The sequence below is a fragment of the Coenobita brevimanus genome, chromosome 35 (assembly GCF_032717465.1).
Source record: "Coenobita brevimanus isolate Jiangsu-jjx chromosome 35, ASM3271746v2, whole genome shotgun sequence".
Lineage (NCBI taxonomy): Eukaryota > Metazoa > Arthropoda > Malacostraca > Decapoda > Coenobitidae > Coenobita > Coenobita brevimanus.
In genome coordinates this window covers 2,640,141-2,654,869 of record NC_136988.1, presented here as the reverse complement: position 1 = coordinate 2,654,869, position 14,729 = coordinate 2,640,141, and the positions used below count along the sequence as shown (strand labels likewise).

Below are 14,729 nucleotides of genomic sequence, written 5' to 3'. Positions count from 1 at the left end.
TTCTTTCTCCTTGTCCGGCACAGATATGGACCTTAAACATTGATGATCCGAGCGATTGTGGACACAAGTTTCGCAGCAATCGGCATGTTGGTTTGATGATATTCCTGGGTATTGTTGGCGGAATGGTACTCAAAGGTGACCAGACGTAGTAGATTGATGGTTGGATTGATAGAAGGTATAATGGATGCAGGGGAATGAAGATGGATGATAGGATGAAGGCATGGATGGGTGGAAGGGTGATGAAGAGAAGAAGGGTGGATGGATGAAAAAAAAAAGGAAGAAAAGATGAATAGAGGGATGAGTGGAAGGGAAGATTGATGGATGGAATGAAAAGTAGATGTGTGGATGGATGGATGGATGGAAGGAAAAGAAAAAGGAAGAAAGGATAGATGAATGAATGAATGGACAAAAAGAGAAGTAAGGAAGTATGGATGAATGGATGGAAGAGAAGAGGAAGGGAGGAAGGATGGATGGATGGATGGAAGGGAGAAAGGTGGAAAGGATGGATAGACTGAAGGAAGAAAGAAAGGATGGGTAGCTGCTAGATAGGAAGAGGGAGGGAGAAAAAGGAATAATGGATATTTCAAGGAAAGAGAGGACTTGTTTTTTGGTACAGCACAATGCTCTAGTCAGTCAAGCCATTTGTAAATAAAGGTTTTATTATTACATTGTGTTTCTTCCCCTTTCCCCACAGATGACTACCTTCTCATTGTATTTATTTGTGCTACAGGGTGATCCAAAATGAATCTATCTATCTATCTATTGCCAGACGCCATAATCCCGTATGGGGTGGCCCTTTGACTCTGAGTTATTTGTTTTACGGGGAGGGACACTAACCCTTCACCAACCCACTTGACATGTAGGGAGCGCAACCCATAAAAGCATGTGTCATTTATTCAACTGATAAGAGATGTGCTTTATTTTGGCATTCATATTAATGTTAAGCTGAGTTGATAACAGTCCTGAAAGTTTGGGTTCTGCAGTTTAAATGGTCTGTTTCTTATGATCTTTCCAAAATGTATTCCAAATGACCACCTCAACGTCACGGGCACTTCTGAGTTCGGAGCATGCTTTCTTCTCTCAGGCCACGTCAAAAGTAAAAACAGTATTTTCTGGGGCACAGCACCACCAGAGGATGTTCTCCAACATCCATTGCATTCAACAAAATGCACAACATGGGTGGCCATCTCTAAGCATGGCATCATTGGACCTTTTTGTTTCAAAGACCAAAAACAGTCTGTCACGGTGAAAAGAGAACATTATCTTGAGGTCATGACAAAGTTTTGGATGACATTTGGAAGGCACAGAGGCATCAGTCGCTGGAAGCAATGGTTCCAGCAGGTTGGAGCCACCCCAACACTTCAAACCAAATGTTGATGTGGCTGCAGCAACGATTCGGGTATCGACTGATCAGTAGGAGATGTGACTCTGAGTGAGCCCCACATTCACCCGACCTGAATCCCCCAGATTTCTGTCTGTGGAGTTATCTGAAGGATCATGTTTATGCAAACCACCCCCAGACAGTCAAGAGACCTAAAACAGAAATCACGGCCAACATCAAAGCCATCCCAAGAAAGAAGTGTATCTGCTTAATTGACAATTTCATGCGTCACATTCAGGAGTGCCTGCAATGTTACGGTTCTCATTTGGAACACATTTTAGAAGGGTCATAAAAAGCAGACCATTCAAACTGCAGAACCCCAACATTCAGGACTGTTTGGTATCAGCTCAGCCTAACATGAATGCAAGAATAAAGCAATCTCTTTTCAGTTGTAGAAATGACACACATTTATGGGCTGCATTCATTTTGGGTCACCCTTGTATCTACTGACAGATTTAGTCAGCATAAGAGAAAGACTTCCAACTGGAAAGGTTAGACATTACTTTCATTAACATCTGCACTGTGATTTAATCTTTTTGTTAGTCAAATATGGCAAATTCTAAAGGTTTATGCAAAACTTGATTTTTTTTTTTTTTACAGTATTGGCTTAATTATCCTTTTCATTATGAGGAGTGTCACCCAAGTTGCATAAAGTATGTCTAATGTTAACTATGACAGTTAAAAAAGAAAAACAAAAAAGCTGTCCAGGCTGAAGTAGTTAATTCCTTTATTACTAGTCCTTCCCATATTGACTAAAGGCATCTGGCAGCAGCAAGGAAAAACTAGGAAAATACATCATGACTCAATGTGGTGGTGTCTTGTATTCTTACAGTCCTGTTGAGGTACAGTATGCCTTTGTGTGGTGGCACTAATACGTAACAAGGCAACTTCCCTGCCTGGTTATACAAACGTCCCTTAACTGCCTGACCCGGGACCCCAAAGAAGAATGGTGGACTGCAGAAGGACATTTCAGCCTACAGTCTTCTGGGTTCACTTTTTATATGAACCTGGTGTGACAGCTACTCCGATATTCTTCCCCAGTGACTTTGTCGTGATTTTGAAAATTTTCTAATTAAAGCTATATGTACATATGGTGATCCCTTGATTATTGTGCACTAACTTGGTTATATCAGTGTTCGATATCACTGCAAGATGAAAATTTGCACCCCTGGCATTATAGCACATTTTTCGGTTAAAAAACATCCTCGTCATGCATCTTAGCTGGTTTCTGCCAATAATGACGGTGCAAAATGTATGGTTTTTGATGGCTTTGAGGAATTAAAAGATGAGTCCCTACTTGAGGAATTAATCCCAGGTGGTGGAGCCTACACACTCTATACCCCCAAGCCTCAGAACCCCTTACCTTAAGCCAGTCTCAGGCCTCTGTATGGTACATGATTCTTCCTTATCATGCTTTTTTCATAATAATCTATTAACATAGTCATGCCCATGTGTGTTCCTGATATTTGACACTACAGTCATCACTCGTTTTTCCAGGAGCTGCTTATCCAACATGCTTCGTATTTGGACATCAGGCCTTGGCGCTATTAAATCCACATCCAAACAGAAAAATTCTGACATCATCGGTTAGGCAGCCTACAAATTAAAAAAATCAGTTTGATGACCGGCCGGCCTCTCTGGCCATGCGTGGGTATTACCGGCCGTCCGACTCCTCACTAGTCACTGAGTGGTCAAAGTTCCCGCCTGCCCAGATCACTGACACTACCAGCTGCGCACAAGTAATACAGACCCAAACCCACAAGCTCAGCAAATATGGCTGTCCGGCTTCTCACCAAATGGTCAAAGACCCTGGGTCGCCTGGATCACTTCAATGCCACTGGGCACATGCGGCCGTCTGCCTCCCTACTGAATGGTTGAAGTTGCCTGGCCGGCCAGATGACTCCAACACTCTCTGAGGCCATGATGTGCAGGGGCTCCAGTGTTGCTCATTTGACTGGCTGAGTGAAATTGACCCCTGTGCTCAGAGGTCAGTTAGGTGCTTTTTACCTGTGTATTCATAGTCAAGTGTGGGTAGAGACATAGCAGCTCAGGGTTCACTTGGTAGTACCAGACCTCAGTTTCCGCCTTTCTCTTGCCAGTGTGGACGTGCTTCTGACCATGGCTGCTTCCATTGTTGCATTTGTGGAGGTTCCCTCCGTCCTTCAGGCCTTAATTTTCCTCTGTGGCATTCTCATGTGTGTGATGATGGCCCCACTATAACCCAAGAAGCGAAAGAGGGAGGGTTTGACACTGGAGAATAAACGTGAGATATTGAGCAAAGTTGACACGGGCTGGACCACCTCACGCATTCTGTGGGGATATGATCTGGCCTGTTCAACCTTGTTTCATATCAAGAAATCACAGTCCGAGCTTATTCAGTATGGACTGGACTGCGGCGATGCCACTCAGAAGGGCAACAGGAAGGTGATGTCTCAGCCCCACCACACCACCATCGACCAGTCGACTTTGGTTTGGTTCCGCCAACAACTGGGTGCCGGCGTGCTTAAACATGGAACTGAGCTGAAGGCGGCAGCTGAGAAGTTTGCACGTCTACACAATGTGCACGACTTCAAGGCATCTGAAGGTGGGCACTTCCGGTTCAAGCTTCAGCGTGGACTTGCTGACTGTAAGACACATGGTGAGGCTTTGGACACGGCAGCCGAGGATGTTGAGCCATTTCGCCAGAAAATGCAGTGCCTGATCAAGGACAAGGGCCTTGCTCTCGGTCGGGTGTACAGTGCTGACAAAACTGGCCTCCTCTACCGCTCCTTGTCCACCAACACCCTGGCAAAAGAGAGAGAGAAGACTGCCTGGCCAGAAGTTACCCAAACAGCGTATCTTGGTCTTATGCTGTGCCAATCCTAACGGGATGCGTTACCTCAAGCTCGTTATTGTTGGACATGCAAAAGAGCCACGTTGTCTCCTTGGGTTGATGGATAGTCTTTCTGTTGTGTGGTACCATTCTCTGAAGGCCTGGTTTACCTGTAAGATTTTCAGAGATTGGTTCCACAGACACTTTGTCAAGAAGGTAATCCGTTATCAAATGGAGGAACTTAGTATCCCTCGTGCCCAGGTGAGGGCACTCCTGATCCTTGACATTGCCACTGTGCATCGGTCTGAGATGGAATTGGTTGATGATAATGGTCATATTAGGTGCATGTTTTTGCCACCTAATATGACTGCTCTCAGTCAACCAATGGACCAAGGTGTTATCGTGGCAGCGAAGAGACTGTACCATCAGAGATTCCTCAACGAGGTGATAGTGGTGCTAGAGGACGAGCAAGGAATCAACACACATGGGGAGCAGACCTTGGAAAATCTTTGCCGTTACATCAAGTCTGTGGTGTTCAACTGGATGAATGCTTGGAAGGAAGTCTCCATCAGAACCCTTGAAACTGGTTGGTCTCATCTCCTACAGGGATACAAGGCCATGCACAACTTTGAGGGATTTGGCATGGATGATTTCCACCTTCTTCTATGTATGGTAGGTGAGGATGTGGGCGTCGATGATGTGAGGGAGTGGTTGGATGACGATGGCAGTGATCCAGGTTATCAGACGTTGTCTGATGAGATTGCCGCTGCTGTCTCTACAGAGCAAAAAGAGGACAGCAGTGAGGACAAGGACCCTAACTCTGAGAACCCTACCAATCCATCAGTCCCTCGTCACGGTGTGATACATCCTGGCATTGAGCAGGTGCTTGATTATGCTGAGCACCCTCATTACGACATGGAGTTGGTGACTCTCAAGCTGGCAACTGATCTGCAGGCAGTTGGGGACGTTGTCATCCTCCGTCAGAATCGTCGCACATATTGTCAGACCAAGATCAGCTCCTTCTTCAAGCCTGCCACCCCGACATGTACAAGCCTGTTCTCCCCACCACCACCACCACCACCACCTTCTTGTCCCCAGTCTTCACTCTCGGACCCGCAGCCGAGCACATCAACAGCCATTGAGTCTCCATTAGACATGAGCTGCGACTGTCTTCAGAGTCTCCTGAGGTGGGTAGGCCTCCAACACCACACCACACGTCCCCACTCATTGCCCAGCTCCAGAGGATGAAGGAGGAGGAGGAGGTGTTTGACATTTGTTAACACCAGCTGGAGGGCTACCGGGTTATGATGTCTGTCCACCGATCAGTTGGCAGTAAGTACTATATTATACTCTACTGTGGATATTTTTGAAATTTTATTGTTTATGCATTGTTTTCTTAGTCCCTAGCATTATACTGGTTATTCCCATGTGTGCTTTGATGTCGAAATACAGTACTGTGCAGTAGCTGAATGACTGAAGAATACTGCCACAATTTGGTGGGGTACTGTACATATAGGTTGGGTATGGGTAGGATATTGCTCCGTATCTGGATTTCGTTTGTATCCGTATACACCGATGGCTTTATTAGATGGGATACAATAAGAGCGACGTCGCTCCTCTCTCTCTCGTTAGCCAGTAAGATGAAACTGACGGGAAAGCAAATATCTCCATGTCAACGCAGACTCCCGGTCTTATTGCAACTGACACGAGAATTCCTAACACATCTTGCTTACCGATTTGTTCTGCATATTAGACCTTGTTAATGAGTTTGGAAGTTAGTGTGTAAAACAAAATCTGAAACTAAATTATAGCAACGATTAAAATTACCGTCTTTGAGAGGAATGATGTCAGTGATGCTATACTCATTCTACACTAACTTGGCCAAAAACTGCCATCACTCTACTCTGAACTGTGACTTGTGGCCTGAGATTAACACTAATATATGATGCCAGTCACGAGTAAGTGCAATGGAATGGCTAAGAGACACAGCATTGTGTTCCTCCGCCACTCAGCTGTGTGAAATAAGATACAAAAGGACGAAAATCTGACCTAAGTTACGGTGACAGAACTACAGTGACGATGACTGGTCAGGAAACACAGCGTGAGTACCTTCAATAAGTTACCTAGTTTACTGTAACCCTAGACATCCTTTACTACGCTGGGTGGTAACCATACACGGCTGCCTTCAATAAGTTAGCTAGTTTACTGTAACCCTGGACATCCTTTACTACGCTGGGTGGTAACCATACACGGCTGCCTTCAATAAGTTACCTAGTTTACTGTAACCCTGGACATCCTTTACTACGCTGGGTGGTAACCATACACGGCTGCCTTCAATAAGTTACCTAGTTTACTGTAACCCTGGACATCCTTTACTACGCTGGGTGGTAACCATACATGACTGCCTTCAATAAGTTACCTAGTTTACTGTAACCCTAGACATCCTTTATACGCTGGGTGGTAACCATACATGACTGCCTTCAATAAGTTACCTAGTTTACTGTAACCCTAGACATCCTTTATACGCTGGGTGGTAACCATAACTGACTCCTGGTGGTTGTGGGTTAGGGCACAGCAACTGGCTGGGTCTGCAGGGGTTTACAGCCAAGGCAAGGTTAGTGGGTTAGGGTATACCAACTGGCTGGGTCTGCAGGGGTTTACAGCCAAGGCAAGGTTAGTGGGTTAGGGTATACCAACTGGCTGGGTCTGCAGGGGTTTACAGCCAAGGCAAGGTTAGTGGGTTAGGGTATACCAACTGGCTGGGTCTGCAGGGGTTTACAGCCAAGGCAAGGTTAGTGGGTTAGGGTATACCAACTGGCTGGGGCTGCAGGGGTTTACAGCCAAGGCAAGGTTAGTGGGTTAGGGTATACCAACTGGCTGGGGCTGCAGGGGTTTACAGCCAAGGCAAGGTTAGTGGGTTAGGGTATACCAACTGGCTGGGGCTGCAGGGGTTTACAGCCAAGGCAAGGTTAGTGGGTTAGGGTATACCAACTGGCTGGGTCTGCAGGGGTTTACAGCCAAGGCAAGGTTAGTGGGTTAGGGTATACCAACTGGCTGGGGCTGCAGGGGTTTACAGCCAAGGCAAGGTTAGTGGGTTAGGGTATACCAACTGGCTGGGGCTGCAGGGGTTTACAGCCAAGGCAAGGTTAGTGGGTTAGGGTATACTGTTATGCTGAGTGTTTTTAGGCCAACTCCTCGTACTAAAGACACTAGCTACTGAGCGGGGTCCTCTTTCCGGACCGGAAGTAATGCACTAACAAAGGAACAGGACATAAAAACTAGGCAGTTCACCTTTAACACATCTATTACCTTAATTCTAACACCGTGACAATATTACATAGAATGGTATTATGGGCAGAGGATACAGATATACAAAGTTACGTTAATACAACACGGGATATTCACACACACTATAATTATACTTTACAATGGGTTAAGGGTCCATAAGTGAATGAGACTAACTTTCATTAAAGTCCAAAAGGTCTTAGTGTACTGGTGCAATAGAGATGTCTGGGCTTGATGAGCCGGGGAGGGATTACTACTATAAAAGAACAAGGGGAGCAGATCACTATAATTTACTGGCTGGGCTCGGCGCGGCAACTCTCGCCCGCGCGTGCACTGATAAGGGGGAACTCCTCTATTCTGGGCTGGGGAATAACACTAGTTTCACGGGCCCAGAACTTATAGTCTTTATCAAGGGAAAGTAATCACGGACACTTATAGGTGGGATCCCTCTTATTCACTCTGTCACTTTATCACTGTCTCTGTCTTACTGTAGGAGGGAAAATCACTAATCTTGCCCGATTTTATGGGGCGATATCACTCTGTCACTTTAAGGGGACCTCCGGGGGCTCTACCCGTGGCGGGAATCACCGTACCCGCTGGGGGGAGACTCGACCCGGGTCCGATCCACTGAGGCGTTGCAGGGAGACCCTCTTGCCTGGGGTCTCGACCTGTTGTAGACCCTCTCTCTGGTCCCGTCGTCACGGTGCAGGGAGACCCTCTTGCCTGGGGTCTCGACCTGTTGTAGACCTTCTCAGGGTCCCGTCGTCGTGGTGCAGGGAGGCCCGTCTATGTGGGGCCTCGACCTGTTGTGTTAGCCCTCAGGACTGGGGCCAAACAGGTGAAGCAGTCGTGTCTGGCGTCGGAGGGTCTGCGGCAGGGGTATGTCAGCGTTGGTAGGCTGCTGGGCTCGCCTGGGGGTCCGAGGGCTGTGGAGGTCTGTCAGGGGACGCACCGTCATGTGTGGGCTGCGGCCTCGTCTCTTGCTGGTACCTGGGGAAGACAAGAATTTCCCGGGTGTGGGAGGTAGGTCCCGACTGGGACCGGGTCTCTGCTCGGGTGACACTTTCGGGGCAACTCTCCCGGGTGGTGTCCAGCTACTCCTGCAGGAGTCGACTGAATTTAGAGGACACACGGAGGCCGTGTTCTCTCTCTTACACAGGGAGGGTAGCACAGAGGCGACTCTCTCTTGTCTCCGATACAGCCGTGGGGCCAGGTCGATCGGTCCTGGGACCCACTTGTGGCTTTATACAAGGGGCTCTTATCCTTGGGGTGGCTAGGGGTGTTGGCCCCGTATAGTCCACTATTGGGCCTCCTGCCCTGTTTGTGATAGAGGGTATTTCTCCCTCGTTAAAGGACCTCCTGTCCTGGTAGTGGCAGAGGGTATTTCTCCCTCGTGGCTCACTGTGGCAGAGGGTACTAGACCCTCGTGGCTCACCAGAGTAGCGGCAGAGGATGGTATTTCCTCGTGGCTCGCGGTGGCAGCAGGTGCGAACACCTCGTGGCTCACCAAGGGACCTCCTGCCCTGTTGGGGTGAAGCTGTGGTCGTCACCACAAAACTACTAGGGACTGATGTTAGATCAGTCCCACCTCACTGCTGTCGATTTTTTTTTTTTTTTTTTTCCGGCCTATCAACCATTGGGGCCGAAGCCCCTGGTTATTAAGGCCATATATATATATATATATATATATATATATATATATATATATATATATATATATATATATATATATATATATATATATATATATATATTTATATACATTTAAACATATATACATATATATACAAACATATATATATATATATATACATACACACACACACACACACACACACACTTCCATGCATACATACAGACACACTTTCATGCAAACGTACATATATATATAATAATATTAATCTTATTTATTTATTTATTTGTATTTTTATTTTTTTATTTTTTTCTTGGTTTTATATTTTTTATACCTTATATTATAAAGGAAAACTAATCTAAAGACCCTAAAACTAATCACCTAACAGACAAATCGCTAACCTATACTAAATCCTACAGAGACAAATAGCTAGACCTACACTAATGGTAAAAACACCTCGACTAACAGAACACCATCGACTGCAGATATGTAATGCTTTTCTACATGACATACCTGCACTCATCACCTGGTGACTGTCAGTCGAGGCACAACCTAATATAGGGGACATCAATATATGAAAGGGAACCAGACGAGTCAGGAACATTTCCATATACGTCAGCTGTCGTCCCTAATTAGAATAACTTAAGCAAGATAATATAATGTATTTACATAATTTGTACAGAAAGTGAAGAACCTCGCCCAGCAGACCACCATCGACTGCAAGTGCCCAATACCTTCCTATATTGCACACTTGCACTCATCAGCTGGTGACTGTCAGGCGAGGAACTTGGCTTAATGTAGGGGACATCTATATTAGAAATAGATCGGTGGGAGGAGGAACTATTTAAAATATGTCAACTGTCAACCCTAATTAATATTACAATATATACATATTTACTGTTCATAAAAACCATAACCACACAGTAAAAAAGTCACATCACTGATTAGTCCGGTCTCTCTCAAGAAAGCCATCAATTTATCAGTCATAACAATGTCCCCATCACCCAGGATGGTGGAAAGGGTGAAGGGGACGTCTGCTGCGCCGCAGTAATTTATAAATGAAGCACGTTCACTAATAAATCGCCGACAGCGCAGGATGATATGACTGATAGATAACACCGCATTACAGATGTCACAGTGCGGTGGGAAGCGTCTTTCCATATATGGTTTAATGTGGGTTAAAATGGTGGCATTGAGCCATAACCGTGCCAACACTTTTTCTTCCAGGCGACTGGGACGGTTGGCAGTGTCCCAGTCGCCCAGGTACGGCTTACAAGTTGGAATATTTAGTCTGGTCCACTGACCTTGCCACAGAAGATTTACTGATTTCTTTCCGAGAGAGAGACTCGACCGTAGATCACGAGGAACGTCCCAAGTCTCCTCGAGCTCTACAGCCGACTTTGCAAGTAAGTCAGCCTGCCCATTGCCGTAGATACGACAATGACCAGGCACCCAGATCAGCGTGAATGACTTGTTGCATGAATGCAGCTTATTAACGATGCGGCCCTGGATCTCGTGAGAGTCCGTAGTACAAGATGCAATTGCCTAAAGGGCTGATTTTGAATCTGAAAATATGACAAATGAGTCATGCCTAGAATTGAGAGCATTGTCTATGGCTTTGTCAATAGCAAAAAGTTCTGAAGTAAACACAGATGTATGAGTCGGCAACCGATACCTGAGGGCACATTCAGTCGACCACACACTTGCACCCACACATTCACTCGACTTGGAGCCGTCGGTGTACAATTGATGGGACCCCAAGTGACGAACAATGATGTTACGAAACAAGTGGTGGACCTCCTCCTCCGGTGCCTTGGCCTTTGGTGCTGGGAGCCATGATACATCCACTGTAAAGCCGGGTGGCTCCCAAGGCGCTATATTTTTTAGCACCAACTTGTCACAGTCACTGGGGTCCACACCAAGCTCCTGAGTCAGTAAGTGGAGGCGAGCGGCAAGTGGCCGACGCACCCCCAGCAGAAGTGGTGGTATTGACGCAGGGGGGTACAGGCCACATTGCCTAAACGTTCTTACGCCGTAGGACAAGGCCAGGTGGTCACGGCGAATACGGAGGGGAGGCACATTCGCCTCCACTTCCATACGAGTCACACGGGTACACCGGACGGCTCCAAGACACATTCGCAAACATTTATTCTGCAACACATCCAATCCTTTCAGCGTGGCATCAGATGCCGAGCCATACACCTGTGCGCCATAGTCTAGCTTCGATCGAATAAAGGACTTATACACCATTAATAAAGATTTTCTGTCGGCACCCCAGGTAGTACCCGCTAGGTACTTGAGGACATTTAACGGTTTATCACAACGAGCAAGCAAAGTATTAACGTGAAGTTTAAAATTCATTCTACGATCAAAATGTATTCCTAAAAATTTTACAGAATTTTGAAAAGGTACCGCCTGATTATCCAAAGTTAAGCACAAATTAGGTACGTTACGATTAGTGAAGACTATAGCGGCACACTTACGGACGGAAAACTTAAATCCCCACTGCGAGGCACATAGGTGGACGGAGTCAAGGGCTGCTTGAATCCGCCCGCCGAAAATTGTGCATTACAGGAGGAGTGCCATATTGCACAATCGTCAGCGTAGAGCGAGTATTTAAGATTCCTCGGGATGGGAGCTGATGACAGAATATCATTGATCATAATACTAAATAAAGTAGGACTAAGCACACTTCCCTGTGGCACCCCGTTTTCCTGGATAAATATATCCGATGTTACGTTACGGGGCAATTTGACAGAGAAAGTTCTGTCCCTTAAGAAATTTGAAATAAAAACAGGCAAATTTCCTCTTAAACCATAAGCATAGAGCTTCATTAGTATACCGTGTCGCCAGGTCATATCATAGGCTTTATGGATGTCCAAGAACACCCCTATCATGAATTCTTTATTGGCAAATGCCTTTGCAATACAATGCTCCAAATTCATTAAATGATCTAGTGAACTTCTGTATTTACGGAAGCCACATTGTTGATCATTTAACAAATTCTTCTACTCTAAAACAAAAAGAAGCCTATTGTTAACCATACGTTCCATGACCTTACATAGACAAGAAGTCAACACAATAGGACGAAATGAAGTGGGATTCATAAGACGACCAGCCTCTTTGGGTATCGGTATGACGTGCGCAAAGTGCCATGAGTTTGGGAACGTTCGAGACGCCCATATCTCATTGTACAATGCTAACATCTTAATCAGGTTGTCCTGATTAAGATGCTGGATCATACCGTACGTGATGGTGTCTGGTCCAGGGCTGGTGTCTTTACAGGATTTAAGGGCAAGGAGCAGTTCATCTAGCCTAAACTCTTGGTTGTACGGGAAGTCTACGTCTTCTGTGGCAAAGTCTAATATCTGTAGCTCAGCCATGCGTTTATGATGTTGAAAACTCGGATCATAATTGGCTGAGCTACTTACATGAGAAAAACTCCTGGCGAGGATGTTAGCAACGTCCACAGGCTCGTCATAGATGGTGTTATTCACCTGCAGGGTGGTCACTGGGAAGTATGGGCGTTTATTATTTAATATTCTTATAGTGGACCAGACTTTATGTAATGGTGTTGTACGAGTCACCGTGGACACAAAGGACCGCCAGGAGTCACGTTTAGCCCTTCTTATTATTCTCCTTGCCTCAGCCCGTGCCTGTTTGTATGCAATAAAGTTTTCCTCAGTGGGCTGACTATCAAAAATCCTGTATCTCCTATTGCGTTTTCTTAATGCTTGTCGGCAATCCGGCGTCCACCAATGTGCTCTATGCTTCGCCTGAACTGTAGAAGTCTTGGGAATAGCAGCCTCAGCTGCTTGTAATATGGAAGTAGGTATATTTTCGACCTTAACATCTATGGTCTCCCCAGATATATCTAAATTGGCGATCCTTGAGAAGGATCCCCAATCTGCTTTCTTATAGTTAAATTTTGGAGGTGGAGTGTCCGAAACGATGTTGCATGTATAAGAAAGACAGATGGGTAAATGATCACTTCCCAAGGAGTCGTCGTAAGGGTCCCATGAGAAATCTTGATGTATACCAGGGGAGGCCAAAGATAAGTCAATGGCCGAAAAGTTACCAGTACGATCATCTACACGAGTCGTTCTACCATTGTTCAGAAGACAGAGGTTGGACTGTAGTATTAGGTCAGCTACTTGCTCCCCACGACCATCAATCCTCAAGCTACCCCATTGATAGTGATGGGCGTTAAAGTCGCCCAACACTAACTTATTCCCAGGTAGATGTTCAAATAGTGAATTTAAAGCATTACTATCAATGGGGCCGTGTGGAGTACAGTACAGAAAGCAAATAGACAGATACGTGTTATTAAATTTTACTCTGCACGCGACCGCTTCCAGAGTAGAATTTAGAATCACTTCCGTTTGTGGGTGTGATTTGTGTGTGTAAATGGCAATTTGGGTGCCTAAATGGCTCACTTGGTAAGCTGCTGTACTCACGCAGTTGCAACCGCTGGTTCGAATCCTCGCTATGGCCAACGGCCATACCACGTTGAGTACACCGCTTCCCGTCCGATCAGCGAAGTTAAGCAACGTTGGGTCTGGTTAGTACTTGGATGGGTGACCGCCTGGGAACAGCAGATGCTGTTGGCATCCCTACGTGTCAAGTGGGGTTGGTGGAGGATTAGTGCCCCTCCCTGTAAAACAATTAACTCTAAGCCCTTGGCCACCCCGTTTGGGATACATGGCGTCTGGCAATGAATGAATGAATGATGAATGAAAAAATGGCAACTCCGTGACCTTCATTATCTTCTATACGAGTGGTAGTGTTTGAACTGTGGAGGATCAGGATGATCCTCCAGGCGCGTCTCCTGTAAACAAACAACGTCTGGCCTGTGTAGTGAAAGCAAGATAGCTATATTATGTAACTTATTCCCAATACCTCTACAATTCCACTATAGTATAGTGAATGCGGCGGTTTAAGATTTTCGTGGGGGGCCAGTGTGCTTAGTCTTTTTATGCCCCCCGCGTCCAGGCGAGTGGCTACCGGGGGACCTTTCCCGGTTCTTATTCATGGATACTTCCATATTTTCATCAGTGATAAGGCTCCCAGACTCCACCGAGGAAGAGCTATTCTTTCTCTCCCTCACTGGACCAGGAGCGGGAAGGACATGAGGACGTGACTGCTTAGTGAGGGTGGTCAAATTAATTTTGTCAGCCTTGTCAGGCTTGTTTTGGCCGCACTGACTGCGAAGGAGCAGCGGCAGCCTGAGAGTATGATGTAGCAACAGGGATGTCCGTAAGAGAGTTGGAACGTACGGGAGGCTTAGACTGAGAGGTAGGGCGTGGGGCATGATGAGCGAATGTAAGGTCAGTCTGTGTCTCAACGGTGCACATCACGGGACGGGACACAACCGCCGATGCATAGGAGATATTAGGCTTGGGAGTTGCATCCAACTCCTTCACCTTCTTCCTTGCATCGTAAAAGGAAATGCCCTCAGTTGCCTTCACTGTGCAGACCTCTTTCTCCTCCTTCCACTTGGGACAAACCCTCGAGGAAGTGGAGTGAGCATCCTTACAGTGAAAGCAGCACTCAGTCTCGGATGTACAGTTGCCAGCAGAGTGACCTACAGCCGCACACTTGCCACACACGATGTTGGA

General features: G+C 46.2%; 1 protein-coding gene and 1 non-coding gene across 2 annotated transcripts in view; both read left to right on the top strand.

Moving 5' to 3' along the window:
• The window catches only part of Coq2 (ubiquinone biosynthesis protein COQ2, mitochondrial), a 34,142-nt gene extending 33,512 nt beyond the window's left edge, over positions 1-630 (top strand). Inside the window, exon 6 of the mRNA XM_080269630.1 lies at positions 24-630. Within this exon, the coding sequence (XP_080125756.1) occupies positions 24-149 (126 nt within the window). The 3' untranslated portion in view covers positions 150-630. The remainder of the gene's footprint in view (positions 1-23) is intronic.
• A 12,972-nt stretch (positions 631-13,602) lies between these two features.
• Positions 13,603-13,721, top strand: LOC145396277 (5S ribosomal RNA). The gene has a single exon (XR_013896759.1). It is a non-coding gene; the product is annotated as a 5S ribosomal RNA (ribosomal RNA).
• The last annotated feature ends 1,008 nt before the right edge of the window (positions 13,722-14,729 follow it).